This window comes from Camelus bactrianus, chromosome 20 (assembly GCF_048773025.1).
Source record: "Camelus bactrianus isolate YW-2024 breed Bactrian camel chromosome 20, ASM4877302v1, whole genome shotgun sequence".
In the NCBI taxonomy this organism is placed as follows: Eukaryota; Metazoa; Chordata; class Mammalia; order Artiodactyla; family Camelidae; genus Camelus; species Camelus bactrianus.
This window is the reverse complement of record NC_133558.1, coordinates 16,941,390-16,964,238: the sequence shown is the minus strand read 5'-3', so window position 1 is coordinate 16,964,238 and position 22,849 is coordinate 16,941,390. Positions and strand designations below refer to the sequence as shown.

General features: G+C 39.8%; 1 protein-coding gene across 5 annotated transcripts in view; it reads right to left on the bottom strand.

The window, feature by feature from the left end:
• CARMIL1 (capping protein regulator and myosin 1 linker 1) overlaps positions 1 to 22,849 on the bottom strand; it is a 280,855-nt gene that overhangs the window by 138,255 nt on the left and 119,751 nt on the right. For all 5 annotated transcript variants that reach the window (XM_010974227.3, XM_010974228.3, XM_010974229.2 and 2 more), the window contains 4 exons: positions 17,714 to 17,835; positions 10,543 to 10,640; positions 10,113 to 10,183; positions 9,808 to 9,881 (listed from right to left, as the gene is read on the bottom strand). In XM_010974227.3, the coding sequence (XP_010972529.2) occupies positions 9,808 to 9,881; positions 10,113 to 10,183; positions 10,543 to 10,640; positions 17,714 to 17,835 (365 nt within the window). The remainder of the gene's footprint in view (positions 1 to 9,807; positions 9,882 to 10,112; positions 10,184 to 10,542; positions 10,641 to 17,713; positions 17,836 to 22,849) is intronic.

Here is a 22,849-nt window from a genome sequence, read left to right as displayed (position 1 = left end):
TCCCATTTCTGATGAAGGACTTGGTATCCAAAATGTATAAAGAACTCTCAGAAAGCAATAAGAAACAATTCAATTTTTTAAAATGATATAAATAGATACTTCATCAAAAAAGATACATTGATGGCAAAGAAGTACAAGAAAAGATGCTCAAAATTATATTAGAGAAATGCAACTGAAAGCCAAAATAAGATGCTACTACAAACCTACTGAATTGCTTAAAAAAAACCTGACAATATCAAGTGTTGACAAGGATGCAGAGTTCATTTCTTGAACCAAGTGCTGAACATGGTGGTTACCTATACAACTGTTTGCATTCTGGTACATATCTGCACAATTTTTTCTAAGGAAATAAGAATGGCCCTAGCAGCATTGTTCATAATAGTCATTAAGCCAACCAAAATGTCCAACCAATAGTAGAATGGATAAACCATGGAATGTTCATACTTTAGAATATAAAACAGACGCAAAAATGAATCAACTACAGCTACATACAACAACCTGCAAACCCTCAATTCTCAGGTACTTAAAGCTCCCTGTTCTGTGATTGGGAGATGTTAAGTCTGAGAAGACCAAGTATCCAGGAAGCACTTTGACACATACTTTTGGAAAACTCAAAGTCTGAACTGAATGACATTCAGGATTCCCAGAATTTGTCACTCTGGAAACATCCAAGCCACCATGACAGCCAGAACAAACATGGAGGCCAAGGCTCAGGGAGACCCAGGCCCAGAGATAACAAACAGTATCACAGATCTGATCAAAACTGATTTGGTCTCACTGAACTAGAAAACACACAAGACAGTACATAACTAATTTCCTTTCTGAGAGTTCATTTTCCTGGATGGCTATCTTAGAGCATAATAAGCAAATGTTGGATAAATACTCCATTTGGCTTTCACATTGGTCCTCCCAACTGCTGTGCTGACACCACCCCACCGCAGAGAACTCCCTGGGTTTCCTGACGGGATCTGTGTCACTCAGGACCAGTTCTTTCCCATATTCTCTCTAAGTACTAATGTGATCATATTACATAATGTAGAAAGCTTTCCAAACACCCATGCTCATCATCTTGACTGATTTTCTCATGGTGGTAAGTGGTTAGCAGCTTTCTGCCATCAGCTGATGGCATTTATTGTGTGTCCCACTGTCTTGATTTGACCTCCTAAGAGATTCTTCATTACCATGTGACTTTTCATCTGAAGTTAGCCTTGAAGAGATGAAGCAGTTTAGGGAAGACTTTCTTAAGTCTTGGCAACATGACAACAAAGAATTCTCATGTATGTTTCCGTGTGACTTCTACCATCTCATTAAAGTGAGAGCCAAAATATTTTAAGATGCCACACTTAAGGAAGACCTAGTGTTAATATCCTTTAGGACCACATGGCAGAATCATTTCTTACACTTTGCTGAATAGAGATGAGCTACTTCCTATTTGCCAATTTTTTCCTGATGTAAACTTATTACAAATAGAGTTAGGTTTTTTGTTTTGTTGGTGGTGGTGTTAATTCAGCCACTGGTTGGGGTTTGTAATAAAAGTCAGGATCCTTATTTCTCTTCTCAGTTGATACCTCTGAATAATCCAAACTTTCCCTTAAAACTCAAAAGATCCAAGTTTTTCACTTACAACTTTCCAGAAGAAAACATCAACATAAAACTGGATGAGATGCAAGCAACCCAGAAAAGACCAAACACTAGTCTCTAAGAATCCAAATTTTTCCATAGTGTAGTCATTTTGTAACTCTAATTCTTTTTCTTTCTTTAACAAAACTAGTCACTTTATATAGTTGTTTATTTAAAAGAGGGCAAGTCTTTTGGGATATAAAAACAGCAAGCATTTATTTAAACATTTTTATGTACTAACATGAAGTGTTCTACAAACATTAATCCATAGTCTTCACAATAACTCCAGGAGGGAGGCACTATCATTAACACCAGTTTACAGATGGAGAAACCCCCACCCAAACCCAAGGCACAGAGATGCTAGAAAGCCGCCCATGGTCACAAAGTCAGTCTGGACAGAGACAGGATTCAAACCCAGGCAGTGTGACCCATGACCTGGTTGTCTCAACGACTGTGCTGTCATCTCACTAATGAGAAATCTGCTTTCCATATTGTCAAGAGTCTTCAACCTACTCTATGGGGAAATCCAGGGTGGTAAATCCATGGGATTTCAGATTAAAAATTCCAAACTCCTTTCATCACATTCAACCGACCACTTAGTTTCTAATTTGGAAGTCAACAGTAAGATGGATTCTGAGGTTATTTCTCAAATAATGATTGTGCTCTTGTTCCTTTGGACATCAAAAATAAACTAGTATTTGGGAGCTAGTAAAAGAAATTAAGGTGCAAAAACAAAGAAGTTGGCAAACAATTTGGAGTCTCAATCACTTGCCAAGTTCTTTGCTACTCTAGGTTTTAGATAATCTACTGAAGTAGAATTTCTTACCTAATCTTTCCCATCTACATGACTTCATAGGAATTTAATTTTTCCAGTTATTATTTTTGGGCCAAATTTCCCTCCTTGCTCCTTTGCCCCTGCCTGCCTTTCTCCCTGAAACTGTAAAAACACTGTGACTTTTAAATGGACAATGTGAAATACTCCAGGATCGTGTTAGTGAGCAAAACTAACTGACAGATTTGAAGGATACCTAGCAAGCCCTATAATGCACACTGAGAGAACACAAAGGTAGAGGGTAATAACCAGTGAACATCGTGATTTTTGGTAGTCTATCCCCATCCCACAGGATGGAAGAGTTTCCCCTAATAAATCTTACAAACATGTCAAAGCTCAAAGGAGGTGTTTCATGCAAGAATGTAGAGTCTCATCACTCTCCTCAGAATCACAGCAGTATCTTCCTGAGACATTCATTTGACAGCCTTTCTGGGGATAATTTAGACTTTTCTCCTTGATATCTAGTTTGAAAATGAGAGTTGGAGACCTTTAAAAAATGTAATATGTCACAGACTACCAACACATCCTGATATTGGTATGATATTTATATGATTAGTTGGATCACTCAAACTCCATGAAGGACATGACAGCCTGAAACACTTTGCAGATGAGGACTCAATCAGTCTCTAAAGTTTCTGATCATTCACTCCTAACTGAAAAGTACCTTGAACACACATCTCCCCTAAATCTGTGTATTTATAAATGACATACATGTGCTGTTGCACTAATATATTGGGCTCAGTGAAAAAAAAATACACACACCTACTAAAATGATAAAAATAAGCATAAAACCAGTTCTACAATGTTCTCCACATTCCTCAATAGATCATCATCAACTGTGTTCACCACCTGGTCCATCTGACCCGGGCTGGAGACCACTGTTTGACAGAATTATTTACAGGAATTTTGGAATGGTAACAGAAGTTCACTCTAGTCACACCTGATCCCACACTCCCAAGAGCATGTCTTCCTTTTTAAACGAGAGCAGGAATCATGGGATGGCCTTAGATTAGGAAAGAATCATACCAGTGCCTGCAGGACAACCTTGACAAACATTAATCCACACTCAAAACTCTTCTCTGAAAGTATCAGGTGCATGAATGTCACCTTGAGGGGTAAGAAATATGACAACACAGAACATGAGTCTGAAGGGAATGGTCTGCTTGGCTGGGCTCTCATGAGCCAAGTTTAAGCTCAATGATGCATGTTGCTGAGTCTTTAGAGGATGGATAAGATGAGCTTCTTTTAAAAATCTACAGGGAACAAGAAAACTCAATGCATTTCAAGCCATCTCTTCTCTTCTCCTCGGCACCACCACCTCTACCCCCATCATTCCCTGCCACTCCAAATTATAATGTAATTACATTTTTAACATGTCAGCTCACAGCCCTTTGAGAGATCCCACGAGAAACGTGTAACAAAATATTTTTCAATCCATGCATCTTTCTGGCCCACTGATAACCTAAACTAGGACAAGTTTTAAGAATTGATTTAAGTAAAATTTTGGAAGCTATAAACAACAACTGAATGGGCATTTTCCAAGTACTTCCTAATTCCTATCCTTCCCCAGAGACTAAGTGGATGGGTCCATCATGACCACTGTTATCCTCACACCCTAGTGATTATTCAGCAACAACAGGGTCCCTAGTCCTACATTTAGTTCTGATAGAGCCACAGTTCATTGGTTATAATCAATTAACTAATTAATCAATTACAGCATTCAAGGTGCTTGTAAATCTACCTTGAAGCTCCTAGGAAGACCCTAAGGGTTCTAGTGAGGTCGCAAAATATACAGAAACAGAGAGGCTGATCTATAGTGAAGAGAGAATAGTACACTCATAAGCCTCAGTATGATGTATATGCTTCTCCATTTCTCATGTTATGAGGGTCTACAGGTCACGTGATAGAAGGGTTCGAGTATTGTAACACTGGATGTGTCTCCACAGAAGAGCATATCCCAGGCAAACCAGAGAGGTGAGGACATTAGCAGGGTCTTGATTAGAGCAATGCAAGGGCACCTTTTTCCAAATCTATCTCCTGGGTGTGGTAATGGGGTCACATAGAGATTACTGTTTCCTCCATCCCCATGCTCCACATGATAAAGCTGCTCCCCAAAAAGTTTGGTTCTCCCTGTTAACCAGACCTTCAACATTAACATCAATGCCACACACACAACCCAAACTTCCCACTTTGGACATGAACTGGTCCTGGAAAATGGTAATTATAAACCCCTGGGAGCAAAAAGGCAACGCCCTGGGTGAGTGAACTGAAAGAAACACGTGGAATTGTATAGGAATCCAGACAGGATTGAGTCATGGACTAGAGTGGGTAACATAGAGCAAAACTGGGTGAAGAATGCCAACATAGCAACAATGGCCAAACTGAGCACAGGGAAGAAAGTATTTGGACTTTTAAAAATTAATCCCCTCAACCTCCCAGGATTCTCGTCTGCTCCCCTAGACTGTTCAGTTTCTCTAGCAAATCTTTTACTCTGAGCCACTGGTTTGACTGCAGAGTACCATGAACAAGCAGAAAAAACAGCACGAACAAGACACAGAGTCCAGCCCGCAGGGAACTTCCATTCCAGGAGCACTAAAGACCTTAAGGACTTAAGAATGGATGGTTTTGCTACGATGACTAATTAAAATGGGGAGAAAGAATAGAATGAGACATAAAGCTCTGAATGCTGGCCCATCAGGAGAGTTTGCAGACTGACTATGTGAAATGTGTATCAGCTCTCTAGAAGGAGGTCTGGCTGAAAAGATCAGGTTCAGGGACTTATACATATAAATGAATGCAGGATCTCATTTTCATAAATGTAAATAGTAAACAAAATTGTTATTTGTATCTGAATTATGTTCAAATAGAGATACATGGGAGCCCATTGCCACAGTGGGAAGATTTATCCATACATACAAGCATTACTGCCCCTCTCCTCTTGCACCTCTTAATTCCTCCATTCTCTTCTCCCCAACTTACACTCCAATGAGAAAAACACCAACCTGGCTTTTTGTAAAACCTCTCAAATGACCCACATCACACTCAAATTCTGCCACTATGAATCCTTCCAAATGACCGTGCCATTAAAGTACAGACTGTTCCTTCACGGAAAAGCACACTCATTCTAATACAGAGAATGTTCACCCAATACATCTGTTGCAACTTGGTTAGAAAAATACTGTTAATACAGGCCATCTAACAGGACTGGGAACAGCCTCTTTACACAGAAGCTGGCTCTAATTTTAACAGTAAAAACCATGGTGGGGATGGGAACAAATCCTTAAGAAAGAAGAGATAAACTTTAAAGATTAAGGTGATTAAGATAGAGCTCTGAAAAAAATCCAAGTACTTAGGCATTAGCAGGAGAGATGACATCTAGAGCACTGGTCCTCATTTTTATTAATCAAGCCCACTGCAGTAAAAAAAAAAAAGGTTTTGAGAGCTCTAATTTTTCAATATTCAGTTATTACGTACTAAATGTACAATAGCCATGTGTTAGATTTATTTTATAAAATATAGAAATTTTCAAGAGTCAAACAGTAGATATAAATAGATGTTCTGATGTTTTTGTAGCTCATCTTGCATTTTCCTTTGGTTACATACATTCCACATTGGTGGCCACTGATCTAGACCAGACGTCAGTAAGCTACAGCCCACAAGGTATATTTCTGCAAATAAAGTTCTATTGAAACACAATCATACCCATTCAGTTACACAGAGTCTAGACCTGCTTTCAAGCTACAACAGCAGTGATGCTCAACAGTGACCGTCTGGCTCATAAAGCCTAAAATATTTACTGTCTGACCCTTTACAAAAAACATTTCCAATCTCTGATCTAGAGTCTCAGTGATGAAAAAAGTCCTGCCAGCTCTTGATCAAGTAAGAAAAGTAGATGATTGTGATCCACCTCACTAATGCAGGGTTTACTGAGAAAATAAAAATTCTCCAGCTAAGAAATTTAGAAAAATCTACTTGTAGGAAAGTTCAACATTTTGACAAAGCTTCTCCATTTTGGATAATTTTCTACATATTTCAAGCAACTGTATTAAGTAGCTTCTCTAGAGATAGCTTCCCACAGCCAACAGATTAATCACCAAATTCAGCACAAGGGATTAACTGGAAAGTTTAGCACTGGGGTGGTGGGGGGTAGAACAGCTCAGTGGTAGAGCCCATGCTTAGCATGCATGAGGTCCTAGGTTCAATCTCCAGTACTTCCATTTAAAAAAAAAAAAGGAAAAGAATTGTAGCACTGATGCTATGTATAACCTATTGATGGCATAAAAATGATGAAGGATGTACAAAGAAGGAAAGGTGGAGAAACACCTCAGGCTGCCCTACATGTCTTTACTCCTATAGACTAGATGTTCTCCAAATACGGTCCATGGACCCCTGGAGGACCCTGAGATTCACTTGGGAGGTTCACAAGTTCAAGACAGTTTTCATAATGATACTAAAACAAGTTTGTCCTTTTCATCATGTTGCCACCTGCGAGGATGGTGCAATAGCAACAGGGGAGAAAAGCGTTGGTACCCTAGCACAAAGCAAGGCAGCAGCACCACGCTGTGCAAATATTACTGAACCCGCCACTGCTGCACAAACAACGCCAACTTCATTTACAAACATCCTTGACGAAAAAGTAAAGAGTTATTTTTGTTAAATCTCAGCCCTTGAGTACATACCTTGTACTCTGTATAAAGACAGAAGTAGATGAGGAGTTTGGGATTAACAGATACACATTACTATATATAAAGAAGATAAACAACAAGGACCTACTGTATAGCTCAGGGAACTATATTCGGTTTCTTGTAATGAGCTGTAATGGAAAAGAATCTGAATATATACATATATCTGAATCACTTTGCTGTACACCTGAAACTAACATTGTAACTCAACTACATTTCAACAAAAAAAAGGAATGAAAAAAAAAAAAAAAAAGTAGACGCAATATGCTTCCTCCATATACCAAAGTGGTACCTGTCTCAAAGAAAAGAATTTCCTACAATAGTTGTAGTTATTAGAACTAGCTCTCTTTTTTTATGAAACACCATGAAAAAGTGACAAAGTACAATTATTGAGACTTGGGGTTTAGCAAATATTTTCTCTAAAATGCACGAAGATAGCCAGTTATTTCAAGGAAATCACCTGTTGGTACTTTTTTCCAAGGGTAAAGTTGTATCTTGAAAGCCAGTTTGAATTTTGGGCCACTTTTATCTGCCACTATGAGCTTTGCAAGCTTTGTTGTCCTTAAAGATCTTTTGATAAGATCAGTAGTGACAGTTTAAAAATGTCTTTTTCCTCACTGTACAACAGCAAAATAGTTGGATGTTACGCGTAACTCAGTGAACCAATGTTTTCTAAATGACCAAGGCAAGATGCTACAAAAACATCTACAGATAAAATATTCAAAGCACAAGATGGACCAAATGGACTATAACGTAACAAAATACAAAAAAGTTCACTGATAACAGTTTCAGACTTCACACTGCAACTGATCTGTAAGAAACCCATCATGTGCTGAGTTGGGTTGAAGTATCAAAAAAGAATATCAGAAATTATGTGAAAAGGCTATTAAAAATAGTCCCTTTTCTAACTACATATCTGCATTTGGTTGGATTTTCTTTCTAATTCTTCAGACAAGACAACATATAGTAACAGAGTGAATGCAGAAGTAGCTATGAGAATTCAGCTATCTTCTATTAAGTCAGAAATTAAAGTGATCTACTGAAAAAGGTAAAGTGATGTAATTCTCACTGACTGATTTTTGTTTTGGAAAAGAGCTATTTTTCAGAAGAATGGTATCAATGTTAGCCTGGAATTGGTGGATTAACATTACTTTTCAAGGAATTCATAAATTTTTCATTTTCATTTTCATTTCCAACATGATAAATACCAAAAGGTATAACCCACAAAAGTAAAAGCACAACCATTTTCAAGAATGGCAAAAGATCCTAGGACCAAAAGCATCCAGACCTGATACTGTAGGCCTACCTGCTCCTATCTTAAGTCTACATGCAGTTTTCTGTTTTTATTGAAAAATACTCACCAAGTAAAAAGATCTTCCCTATCTGTTTCTCTGTTCACTTTTTCATGAGCTACACAGGAAGTATCTTGTCTAAATGGAAGTATGACATGCCCACAAATATAGGAAGAGGGAGAATGGCTCTAAGCACAAAGAGGAATCAAAGCCAAGCGTGAGAACCGGGGGCTTCAGGCATTTCAGCCACATCTACAGACACAGCTGAGCCTGGTTCACCGACCTCCACAGACCCAAGCTGTAGGACAGGAACTACATTCCACCAGGACACTCTTCCTTTGCTCAAGTCAATTGCCTAGAACTCTGGGGACTCCACTCCAATTCTGGATTTCCTGCCAGGTAAGTGGAAAAATCACTTGAAATGGTATTTTGGGGGCAAGAGGCTGGTGGTAAAAATTTTTTTAATTAAAAAAACTTTTAAAAAGGCAATCATTTTCTGTACTATTTCAATTGTCCAAATGGCATAAAAGGGACAGTTGGAATCTGAGATTTCTCTCTCTCCATTTCAAACAGAGAGAAAAAATTTCTCAGGCGGGGATTCCCTGAGATGGGGCTGTGATATCTGTCCACCTAAAATAAGTCACAGCATCTCCAGAGTTGACAAGATTGGGATAAACGGCCAGAAAAGACTTGGGGTGAGGGGGTTGCAACATTCAACTTTGTCAGGGAGCAAAAATCGCTTTGCTAGGTCTGTTCTTGCAGAGAGAAGGGAGAACAGGAAAGCAGCTTCTTCTCTGGGGCCTGATCACAGGAGTCATGGCCCTAAATACATTAAAGGCAAGATCTTAAAGCCTAAAAGTCTCTCAAAGAACTAGTAACAGGTTTCATAATTTTATGATCACTATCATAAGCCAGGTATTGGCACACTGATTCCTACCAAAATAAGCATATATACTCTAGCAATCCCCAAGACAGAAAGAAATTATAAATTAAAAGTCATTTGTTAGGATTTCAGCAAAATGTTCCCTCCTAGAAAACTGTTCTAAATGGCAATTAGGCAAAATAGTACTACATTCTATATACAGGGTAGATTAAATCGATTTGCCAGCTGGTATAAGAACCTAAGAATTATACTGTTTCCACGGCTTCTAACTGTGAACTCTGGATTTGAGATACACATGTGTAATCCATCCAGAACCAATCATAGTGAAGAACACATTTGAAACTATTACTTAAAAGGCAAAATCCAGAGATTCTTAGATTCTCCTGACTCACCTTATAAAAGGATTATCTGGAGATAATGTACACCCGTAAGTACCAACAGACTAGCTCCGTTCTGAAAGCAAGACCAGGAGTGAAAGAAAAGAAAGAAGTAGCTTACCGGTGGTCAAGATGACTGAAGTCTTGTAAATTCAATTCCCTGGTGTCTTGTGTCAGATAAATGGTATCCACATCCTATTTGAAATACAATTCAGTCACATAAATAGTCCACGGAGATGATCAGAGAAGCAAGAAGATGCAAAGAGAATCAAACAATGGTATAGCAGATTTTTATAAAATCTGAGGAAGGAAGATTTTAAGCAAACAATGAACAGTGGGAAAAAAGAGAAATAAGCCAGTAAAATATTGGAATATTCTCCAAGTGTGTGTGTGTGTGCGTGCGCGCGCGTGCACAGAGACACTTACCCACTGTACTTCTTCCCTGTATGAAAATCCAAGCCAGTCACAAACACAGGCATACATCTGAGAAAATCCACCTGAAACACACAACAGAAACGTGACAGGACTGTGACTAAATGATTTTCAAGTTAAAATCTAAAAGCTTAAATATGGCCGATGTTGACAGTGCTGATTAGCCTTTCCGTTTGGGGAAACGGCAAAGATTCTCCCCCCGTTATATAGTAAGTACATAGCAGGATGCAATCCAGCTTAAATATAGGACGTTTGTCCACCGATCTATGGTCTGTGCGGGGCTAATTACACCTTAAAACTAATTGTACCTTTATGGGAGCAAGCTAGGAATAGACTTAACTTCCTGGCAAGAAGACATCCATCCCAGCCTTTTTTTTTTTTTTTTTTTTTTTTTTTTTTTTTAAGTTTTAAAATGCATGCTCACCACAGGGGCCCTGCTCGGCCACAGTCTGGCTGTCCCACAGAGCCTGGAGACTGGCCAGTCGCTCAGATGGCTCCATGCAGACTTTCTTCATGATTCTCCTGCAAGAGCAACAACCATACATTTCAAAAATCAAGTTTTCTGAAGTGCACCTAGAAATTTACTTTGTAATATGCCTATTTTTTTTTAAACAAAGATGGGTATCCTTTCAATTTTGGTAAATATAATTCCATTTTTGAGCACTAGGGAACTGGAAATCTACAGGAACTGAATAATAAAGCCTTTTATTTACCTTCCATTTGGAGGTAGCAACAACAGGTATTTAAGAATATAAATACTCCCCATGTTACTGAGTTGTTGTATAGCATTAGATTTATTAGAATAGTTAGAAAGTGGTGTGTTCTGCTTAATAAATTTTAGATTACGTGTATACTAAGTATAAATTACTAATAGTCAAAGAAGTGAAGTACGGAGCTCCTCTTCTGCCCTTCCGTGGTACAAATAGTACAAGTGTCCACCAAGAAACTGAGCGTTTGGTGGGGGCGGGGAGTGGCACAGTTCAGTGGTAGAGTGTGTGCCCACTGTGCACAGTGTCCTGGGTTCAATCACCACTACCTCCATTAAAATAAATAAGTAAGTAAATCTAATCTAACCCTTACAAAAAAAAAAAGAAACTGAGCATTTCACATTGGAAGAGCTGTTCCTTTTACCATCTCTTCCCCAGACACTGAACACAGTTCAAAACACTTAGCAAAAAACGTGTGATAGGGAGACGGGTGACCAGGGGTCTGGGAGCTAAGCGGGAACCAGGTCCCGGGGAGACTTAACGATCAAATAAAGGGGCTGGGATTTTATTCTCAGGGCAATGAGGAGCCACAAAAAGATGAAACAGCAAGTAGGAGATGATTAGATGGGCACTGTAAACAAACACCTGCAGGGGCAGGGGTGGGGCAAACTTTGGAAATAAATAGACAGATAGCTTGAGAAATTAAAAAGCACTTTCCCATGACTGTTAAGAGCCCAGTGAGAGTGAAGGTCATGAACTGCTGGTGGCACCAAGTTTCTCCCACAGCTCTCAGCAGCCCAAATGTGTGTGGGGTGGAGGTGGGGGTGGGGGGCAGCTGGCTTTGCTGCAGGGATGCAGGCTTTCCAGGCAGGCGAGCCAGAAAGACAGTGGGGACAGAAGGAGTTGGGGAGACTGACAGGGCCTCGCTCAAGGGCTGGCCAGCGTGAGGCTTGGAGGTCAGGAGAGGAAGGGAGGGCAGAAGGGAGATGGAAAAAAAGGAATCCCAAAAGATCACAGCTTGGAGGCCCCCCCAAAAGTCCAAGTCCTGGTCCTTCCGAGGGAAAGTGCAACACTGGAGGCTGTGGTCAGAGAGAGATGACAAATGATGATTTCACCCAGGAGAGGCTGTTCCAGGAGATGACAAGGTCTGGGGGGTGGCTGTTGAGAGTAAAGTGGGGTGGAGGGAAGAGGTCACAGGCCGTGAGGAAGGCTGTTGGCAAGTCAGAAGCCCTCCAGGACCATGACAGCACCTGGGTGCCAAGTGGTGAAATAAACACACAAAGTCATATTATGCATTATTTTCATCCGCCTTTAAAAATTTTAAAGTACTTTGGAATAAATAAATAAAATTGCTTTGGCTATGCATAATGCTCATCCTCATGGATTTCAATCACCTCGTAGAGTATCAGAGGAGAATGTTCGCAGTTATTTCCATTCTCTCACTGGATAAATTCCAGATAAAGTGTGCCACACATAGAGCCCAGCAAGTTGCCTGGTTGGCCTGTTCTCCTCCCAGAGAAAACCTCAAATACACACATTTAAATACAGACACCCTACCAGCCTTGAAAAGATTGCTACTTCTTTGCAATTTTTATGATTGAAGCATCCTCAGGTATAACGATTGATGTTGAATGTCAGTAATTCCTTCCAGTTCTTGTGTAAATGCCTGAGATCTACAGATGCAGCATGATTTTTCTCCACTTTATCTGAACACACCCATGATGAACTCCTTATTATGCTAAAAGTCCTTAATCTGGGGGCAACTGTGGGGGTTAAGAAGCCGTGCACAATGGTAGTGATATTATAGAATCTGGCAATGTGGAACGGTTCATCTTGGTTCAGTACCATCATTCTGGGATTTCGGTGGCATTATTTTCTGGCAACAAGACAGTGAAGCGAGATGTTATACAAAGAAAGAACAGAGTGGTCGGAAACAGATGCAAGCATTTACACAGATGAATTAAGTAAACCTTGGACACACCAAGCTGGATACGGGCCTGACTTCATCTGAGATCACATTTCTCTTCTAAAATTCTTGCTTTATTTCAGCTCAACTGTACAGCAGTTTCAATGACACATAGGATCAAGCTAAGCTAGTCAAACACAGACAGAAAATAAGGCAGGAAGCTGGTAGGATTAAGAATAGGAAGGTGGCAGTCTAGGATCAGAGGGAGAAATAAACTAATCCTCAGGGCAGACTCAGAAACCAGAGCCTAATTTTACTCCAGAAACAACACTGGACAGTTACACTCAGGGGCAGGAGGAAATGATCTGGAGAGTGAGGGAGGCCGCTAGTGTAGACGGTAGTGTGAACAGGGCCCTGCCACAGTGGAGGCTACCCCTGGCATTTTCCCTAACTTTCAAAACCATCCTTCAAAGGTCTCACTCGGAGCTTTTTTCCAAGCAGCTTCCTTCTGAAATGGTTCTCATCTTCCATTTTTCAGGAAGGAAAAAAAAAATTAGATTTCATGAAACAAGTGCATTTATTTACATAAGAGATAAAGTTCTAAGAACTAAACTTCCAGAAGAGGGGAACTGTTTCTTATGTATTCCAACACTGGACGACACAGACAGTGAGGGAAAGAAAAATCTACCCCGCAGGAGTTCTTCCTGTAGCTACGTAACAGCAAAGAGTCATCTGTGCACACATCACAGGGCACCAGCTCACACACACATACAGAGAGAGAGTGAGCGTGTGTCAGACAGATAGACAGACACACACACACACACAGGAGTTACTGTCAGAATAAGTATTGTGACAGGTAAACCAAAATCCTGGACAACGGATATGGACATCGCACCAGACACTCAGGGGTCACACTATACAGCTGAATCAACTACATGTACATGGTGTGCATTTAATTCACACAAGACTCGGAAAATAGTTCTATGCGGCAACGAACAGTGAACTCGATGCCGAGCACACCCGCTCTCTATGCAAATCTCACGCTTAACTGGTTGACAGGGGGAAAAAATTCTGTACGTTATTTTAATCCACTTAAATTAAGTGATTTATCTGAAATACAATTCCAAGGCTCACTCTATGCAATACAGCAGTAGTCTCCAGAAGAGTGTCTTACTGATGCAAACCACACCACAAAGTGCTACCCGTTGCTTTAGGAAAGTGTAGGGACTACCAGAGCCTGCCTCCTTTTGTTCACCATAAACTCCTATTTTGCCACTTCTCTTCCCCATAACCTCACCTTTTCACATTCGACTGGCTTTTGACTTAAAAAGGGCTTTGCAATACTATTTTTCTCATGGAAGCAAAGAAGCATTGTCCTAACACATCAACGCTAATACCCAGCCAGCTTTCAACTGTCCTGTATATGAAAGAATGATCAAATATGCTGAAAGTCTAAGAAGAAAGTCATGCTAGAAAGTTACTCTTCTGTTACCTAAAAAGGATGTTATTAGTCATAGTTAACAAGAGTAAAAAAAAAATCAAATTAGAGAAACGCAATCAACTTACAAACAAACATACAATAATTTTAAAAATCATAAACATCAAAGAAATCCCCTACAAACATCACCTATTTTCTCTTTGACAGTGTATGCTTTCAGTCAGGCGCCTCTGGGTAATAACTGCTGCAGCCTGTACAGCTAAAACCTCTGGGACACTTTTAAGCCATTGCATGAGTTAATTTAATCCTCACAAAGCTGCATGAGTATCATATTCCCATTTTACAGATGAGGACAATGAGGCATGGAAAAATGAGTTAACTTGCCTGGAGTCTTGTCCCCTAAAGTAGCCAGGCAATCTGACACCTTTTACTTCCAACTCGAGGCTCTCTCCCTCCACATTCATAAAGCAGCATTTACAAGACTGATTATCCCTTATACGTAGTTGTCACTTTATTCTAAATTTCAAAAACCCTTTGCTAGCTCCCTAGTGCCTAGCCCTGAGGCTTTTATTCAGGCTCTCTCCAGGTAGACCTCCCCTTTGCCTCACAGTGATATCTGCAGGCTCTCAATTCCAACTACTTGTCAGGCTGGCTGCTGTCTTCCTAAGGCAAGTTAAGCTGCCACTGCACCTGCCCTCACCTCCGCCTCCAGCCTCCAACTGCTGTCACTTCCCCTAACGGACTCTTCTCCAGGGCCCATGGCTGACATAAGCAGAAAGAAAGAAAAGAAAGAAAAAGAAAGAAAAGAAAGAAAAAGAAAGAGAAAGGAAGGAAGGAAGGAAGGAAGGAAGGAAGGAAGGAAGGAAGGAAGGAAGGAAGGAAGGAAGGAAGGAAGGAAGGAAGGAGGCAAACAAACACAAATAAAACATTTTTTTGACATCCCGAGTGAAATAGAACTTTTCTGTGTCTTGAAATCTGAGGGTGTTTCACTCTCCTCATTGTGTTATTTGTGGAACTTTATTACACTACCTCCAGATTATAAACTCTTAGAGGGCAGGAAACATTTCATTCATCTGTGTGTGGCTGAGGAACTTCTCAAGTCAACATTTTCTAAGTTAGTTCTAACTCGTCCTGATGACTTAAGGAAAAAAACCTAGCTTGGTTTTGGAGAACAGCCAGGTGCTCGATATTGGAAAAGCTGAAGGCCGTAACACAAAACAGCTTCCTGCAGGGAACTGCCAGTACACACCATGTAAATGAAGAGGCCACTCACTGAGACAGAGTATCCAACACGGGCAGGTTTTAGGGGGAAACAGTAAGTTCAGTTTAGGACACACTGTATCTGAGATACGTGGGGACATCCTTGTGGAGATGTCCAATAAGCAGCTGGGAGACAAAAATGAAGATCAAGGGAAGGTAGAGGTCATGGATTTAGAAACCAACATGTATGTAGTAACTGCCTTTCTATAGGGCTGATTATTCAATACTTGTTGCCCAAACATTTTAACAAGAAGTTAAATGGAAGCTAAGAGTGAAAACACTTTTCTTAACCCAATTTTCTCTTTTTTTGGGGGGGAGGGATTAGGTTTTCTTTTTTAATTTAATTTTTTTTAAGTGGAGATACTGGGGATTGAGCACAGGACCTTGTGCATGCTTAAGCATGTTCCTGATCAACTGAGCTATACCCTCCCCCAACCCAATTTTCTCTGGGAAGAAAAAAATGAGGGTATCCAAACCAGTAACAAAACTGATAATTCCCCCCAAATTCCCAGACTATTAAATGAATAAAATTACGTTTTAAAGAAAATAAAGATTCTAAGTATCAGTCTGAGGGTTTCATAAGCCCTTGATGAATAAAGCTCTGCTTAATAATTTTTTTTATCTCATCAGGGTTGGTTTGGAATGAAAGGAAGGACACTGTAAGGAAACTCATGTACAAGGTCACATTACTGAAATGCAGTTTAAGGAAAATGGGTTGGAGTTATTGCTACCTCACGATTACCCCATATATTCTCTGGCAGCTTGAGGATGATGTGGAAACCATTTCCAAGACTGTCTGGCTGCTGGGTATTTATTTCCCCATCACCACTACTGATCCACTCCTCACCTCATCCTATCACCCAGCCCAACCCACCCCTCTCCCCCACATACAAGAGCACATGCCTTGCCCTTCCACTTCACTGGGATGAGGCCAGGGGACACGTAGCTCCCTTGGCAACCAGCTGCCAGGATGCTCAGAGTAGCACAAGGTGACTTAAGCTTCAGGAAGGAGGAAGCCCTGGGTGAAAAACCAGAAAGCACAGGGCCAGACCTTCTTACTGGGGTGGGGAAAGGGAAGGGAAGAGACCCCGGCAACAGCGGTGACTGGAGACCCTGAAAGGACACTCCTATCTTTAGGAGCTGCTTTCTGTCACTCAAAAGGTTTGAAAGACATGGAGCCTAAGTTTTCTTGTTGCTTTGACTCTTTTTGTTTGTTTTGGGGGGAGGGGGGGTAATTAGGTTTATTTATTTTTAATTTTTTTTAATGGCAGTACTGGGGATTGAACCCAGGACCTTGTGCACACTAGGCATGCCCCCTACCATTGAGCAATACCCTCCCCCCTCTGCTTAGCCTCTTAATTTAAAGGCAGAGCATTGTAGGGACGTGCTCTATGAAGCACAATCGTTCCCCAGATTCCCCTCTGCCCCACCAAGCACGGTGCACAGCTCACCACCTCTGTGATCTACACGAGGTTTCAGGCCTCCTCAGCAGGGAGAGGGACTTCCTAAGATCTGCGTGCCATCTTCTGTCAGGGTGTACTGACTATGAACTATTATTTTAGGGAGCTTTCTGACATAAGGACCTCTCTGCCTCTTCACTTCTGTCAATATAATTCCCCCTTTCCAATGACCCACACTCCCTCACTACAAACTGTTACCCAAGCACACAGTCCTGACTTTAAGCACTCAACAAAAAAGTAGGAGGGCACATTCAGACAAAATCTACTGATATCCCACCACAGAAGAAAATGAAAGAGGCTAATTTCAATGTTGGGTTTTTTTTTTTTTTTAAGTTTCCTCTTACTGAAAACAGGAAAAAAAAAAAAAAAAAGGAAAGAAAAGGGGGGGAAGGAAAGAAAAGGGGAAAAAAAAAGGAAAGAAAAGGGGGAAAAAAAAACCCCAAGGAAAAGGAAGCATTCTCCTTCTTCATTAATACTACACTTGATGCCTTTTTTCAAAGCATTTGGCCCCTGACATTCTGCCAATAGCGGTGGGTAAAATTCACACGAGGGTAAATCTCAGGTGAAATGAAAAAGTCCCATTCTAGTGTTAGGAGGAGAGGTTAAAGGTTTGCCAAACCCCTCCATCACTCAAGCTCTTTAAAGAATAAGGCACGGCTGTCTAGAAAATATCAGACGTGAAACCCGAAGGTTTAAGTGAGGGTTTTGATATTTCATGTTTAAGACAAGTATGGGAGAGGAACCCAGGGAAGAGGCAAGAGGAAGGCTGTTCTCGTTGTGAGGAAGAACACGTTCCCTGCTCCCCCGCCCCCAGGAGAACTCACACTGGGGAGAGGCCGGGAAATATCTTCCGCAGGCTGGTGCCGATGTGAGCCAGCACTTCGCTCACATCCTCGGGCGATGCCATCTTCATGGAGAGGCTGTACTTCTCAGTTTCGACGACCATCTGTAAGAACCGGGTTGGATGCCTCTTAAGAATGAGTCCGACTCCTTAAATCGTTTCTCTTAAGTGATGTCAACGATATACAGTAGTCCCTGCTTATCCACAGGAAACGTTCCAAGAGCCCCAGTGGAAGTCTGTTACCACAGACAGTACTGAAACCTACAGATACTAGGCTTCTCCCAGCTATACACACCTATGATGGAGTTTAATTTATAAATTAGGCACATGAAGAGATTAACAATAATAACTAACAATAAAATAGAACAACTATAATACATACTATAAATAAAAGTTATGTGAACATGGTCTCTCTCGCTCTCTCTCAAAATATCTTATTGTATAAATTTAATGCCTTTTCCATCCTAACTAAGCAGCTATCACATGCGGTGGCTGTAACTTTTGCGATTTGAGGTGTGACAGCAAAACAGATTTCTTTTTCCATCTTCACAATTTCATGGAAGGTTTGTTCTTACCATAGATCCTAGCAACATCAGTATACAATTTTTTTTTCTTTCCTTATTAAGTTAAGAACTTTCAACTTTTCACTTAAAGGAAGCACTTTATGGCTTCTCTTTGGCACATTCAAATTGCCAATGTCACAACTCTTGCACTTCGGAGCCATTATGCAGTAAAATAAGGGTGACTTGAACACAAGTCCTATGATACTGGGACAGTCGATCTGATAACTTAGCTGGACTGTATGAAGGGAACAAGACAATGAAGTTTAATGGTAGGCAAAGACTCATTCCGACAATTAACTGCTGGAGAAGTCCAAAACTTATACCAAAAATGCTGACACTGAGGTCATATAGCTAGTCTTACAAATAAGTATAAATCAACCTGATAAAAAAGGGCAGGTCACAAAAGGGGCAATAGGTTGATTATAAACACATTTCTAATATAAAGAATCAACTTCCATCACTTTTTTAAAAAAAAGATACTATTTCCTTTGATCTCAAGAATATTCACGGAAAATGCAATCCCTTTGGATTATTACTGTGTCAAAATATCCTCATACATTCACTTCCTGTTGTCACTTAATTTGTATAAAAATGTTATGTGCAACTACCTTTAAGTGCAGCTAACCAACTGGATTAACAAAGAAGCTTTTAGATTTGCTTTAGGTTGTTCTAAAATTAGCTAGATTTAAAAAAAATACTCTTTCAATGTGTTTATGTTAAAAGAAAAAGTAATGCAATTTATTTGTCAAAATGATGAGATCAAAGAAAAACACTTGAGTGATATGAGTCCTTAAAATGTTATTTTCCCATAAGGACCCCTAGAGGAATCTGTTAACAAGTATTTAATTTATACCACCTTTGTACCAATTAGCTGGCTCCTTATATAAACACATTTTTTAATCCTAATTTTTAGCATATTCCTCAAAAAATTAATGGGTTGCCTTTGAAATTCTCTAAGCAAAGACTGTTTGGTCTTCCAGAAGTTGCTCCAAGAGATATCCCCCCCACCAAAGGCTGCAAGCATTACTATACCCAGAGTTATTTACTAATACAATCCCAGGACATCTCAAGTGAGGCATCTTAAATACAATTAAAGCTGCTTTGTGCAGTTAGGCTCAGACGTTTCATATGCACACATCTGGGCCTAGGGATGTTGTAAAAAGCCAGGCACTCTGGGATGTACCCATCTTGTCTATGTTCGACACCCCACCCCCAACCTTCCCTCCATTGGGACTTGTATTTCCCACTACAGGATACGTCTTCTTTCTTCACATCTAGGGCATCTGTCTATGCAGTTCACAGTTGGGTACAAGTAATTAGTAATTAGCTTATTCTAATTCCACTTAATCTTAACAACTAATCATCCTTAATTGTACAAGATTGAATAGAATGACAGGGAAGAAAAAAGGTGACAGGTGGGGAAGAAATGAGGGCTTTGAATGCAACCTTACATGAAAGCATTCATGGAGCCCTGCATAATATCACCACCTCTGCACAATGTGTAGACTGCAACAAAGAGAGAGCGGTGAGAATAACCACCCCAACATTTCATCAGGAGAAAGAACTTCCTCTCAGATAGCTCTTTCCCTCCTATTTCATTCTGGGGAAAATAGAAAGAACCATTTTTGCTCAGACACCTAGCAGAACATAATCCATAAGCGCCAACGGGCATTTAAAATAACAGAGATATAAGAGCCAGTATCTTACTGGAAACCCAAGTTCCCAATCCCATCTCACCTCCTTTTTTAAGGTTAAAAACACCTGAGTAACCTTTTAAGAAGCATTTTTTCACTAAAATCCGGCCAACAGATCTGAAAAATGTTTTTCTTCTCTAAATAGAAACAGCCATTTACCAAAATCATTCTGTGACAGAGCAAACAATCAGCCTTATAATTTGAAAAAAAAAAAATCTTAGCAGGCATTTCAGTCGTACAAGAAGCGATCCCAAAACTATAACTGTAAAACTATACAGTCGTTAGTCTCTATTTATTGACCGTGACAACAGAACCTGAACACCATCAAGTCTTCGGGCAATGAGAATTTTAAAACAAGATAAAGTTCTCCCCATATTTCCACGAGAAAGAGGAAAAGAGCAATAGTAAAAAGTCACATTTCAACAACTCAATACCACATTCACTCACTCTCCCTCACATTCACGAAATGTGTATGTCCCGTGGCATTTTATCTGAATTTACAAACTATCATTAAATAGTGGTAAAAGCAGCAATGACAGAAAAGTTAATAAACCCAGAGAACATCAGAAAAAAAGGGTTCTAATCAAGGCTAGATGGCAAGTGCCACAGGCAGACTCCATCATCCTTATGATGTCTCATCAGAAAAACTCGAAACCAGAGACATCAAGGGTCCTGAGGTTACACAGGTTATTCATATTCAGCCTCTGGGACACAACAGAATCAAATGCCCACGAGAGACATACGGAACCCTGAGTGTCATGAGTGCGTGTATGGGGTCGGGGTGGGGGGAGTACCACTACTGCTGGAGGTATCAGTGTTTTCTTGTAATTTTTTATACAACTTTCAAAGGTTACACCCTATTTACCCTTATTACAAAATATTGGCTATACCCCCCCGTGTTGAACAATACATCCTTTTGGCCTATCTCACACCCAATAATTGAGGTATCAGCATTTTTTAAAAACATCATAGGTAATTTTGAAGCATCAAGTTTTGAATACCACTAAGTGACTCGTATTGCCAGTGTCTGAGTTGCTGGTCCTGTGTGGAAGCAGGACCACTGTTTCACTATATAGTCATTTCATTTCCAAAGTTACCTGCGGTGATGGTGTAGAGCTATTCTTTTGGTACTTACAGGGACAGAACCGCTCCATGGGACTGAGGTGGATGGCTTTGCACCCAGTTCCTCTGAATGCCAGACTTACCGAAGGGACAAGACTACACATGTGATAAGATCAGTTCCAGCAGCCACATGGGAAAATTGGTCTTGCTATATCAACATTCTTTCTCATAATTAAATACCAAGGTCTAATCATATTCTGAATATAACCTTGGCATTAACATTTCAACAGTGCCCTTCTGTTTCCATCGCAACCCCCACATCATAAACATAAACATTCCTGAATTAAGACCATCAAGAAGTCCCTGGTTATGTCATCATTCATGAGTGATCATTCACTCCTGCATATGTCTGCCCACTTGGGCAAACATATGGCGCTGTAATTTTTCTTCCAAACTCCAGTTCCTGGAGAATGATAAACACATAGGATAAAACAATGCTCTAAGATGAACTATGGAAAAGTTCCAAGGATTTGTATATAAACTTGATCAATGTGAAATGATGATTTTGACAATTTCTGTTAGGGATGCTATCAACAAACTACACATACACACACACACACACACACACACACACATTTTCTTCATAGTTTAAAAAATTTAAAAAAAGTAGAAGGAAGGAAATGAAAAATCAGAGCAAGAGTCATTGAAATAGAAAACAATGCAATCAATAGAGAAAATCAATGCAACCAAAAAGCAAATTTTTTGAGAATATTAAAAGATTTGGTAAACCTCTAATCAGATTGATACAGAAAAGAAAGAAGAACCAAACTATCAATATCAGGAATGATATTCTACATATATTTAAAGGATAACAAGTGGGTACTGCGAACAACTTTATAACACTAAATGTGTCAACTGAGATGAAACGTATAAACTTCTTGAGTCACAAACTACCAAAGCTCACTCAAGAAAAAATATACGAAAGTATCAACATCTATTAAAGAAATTGAATTTGTAGTTTAAAACCTTCCCTAAGACAGAACTCCAGGTCCAGATGACTTGACTGGTAAATTCAACCACATATTTAAAGAAGAATTAATACCAACACTACATAAAGTTGTCTAAAAAATCCAAGAGGGGGAACTACTTCCCAACTCATTCTATGAGCCCATGATTTCTCTAATACAGAAAGCAGTAAAAACATTTTAAAAAGAGAGACAACTACAACCAATAACTCCTGTAACACAGATGCAAAGTTTCTTCACAAAATTTTAACAAACGAAATCCAACAATATAGAAAATGAAAAATACATCATAACCAAGGGGGGTTAATCCCAGGAATGAAAGGTTGAGTTAGTATCTGACAAATCAATAAAAATTATCATATTAACAAACTAAAAAGGAAAAGGAGGGAGGTGGGCATAGCTCAGTGGTAGAACCCATGCTTAGCATGCACAAGGTCCTGGGTTCAATCCCCAATACCTCCATTAGGAAAAAAGAAAAGAAAAAAAAGGAAAAGAGCACACAATAATCTCAACAGAAAAACATTTGACAAAACACAACACTAATTCCTGATTTTAAAAAAAAACTCTCAGCAAACTAGGAACAAAAGAGAACTTCCTCCATCAGATAAAGGGCATCTATGAAAAACCAACAAACACCAAACTTAATGGAAGAAGAAAGATGCTTTCCCTCAAAGATTAGAAATAAATCAAGGGTATCTGTTCTCACTTCTATTCAGCACTGTACTGGGAGGTCTTAGCAGTGCAACTGTCAGGGTTTGGGATTTGATTTTGCCCT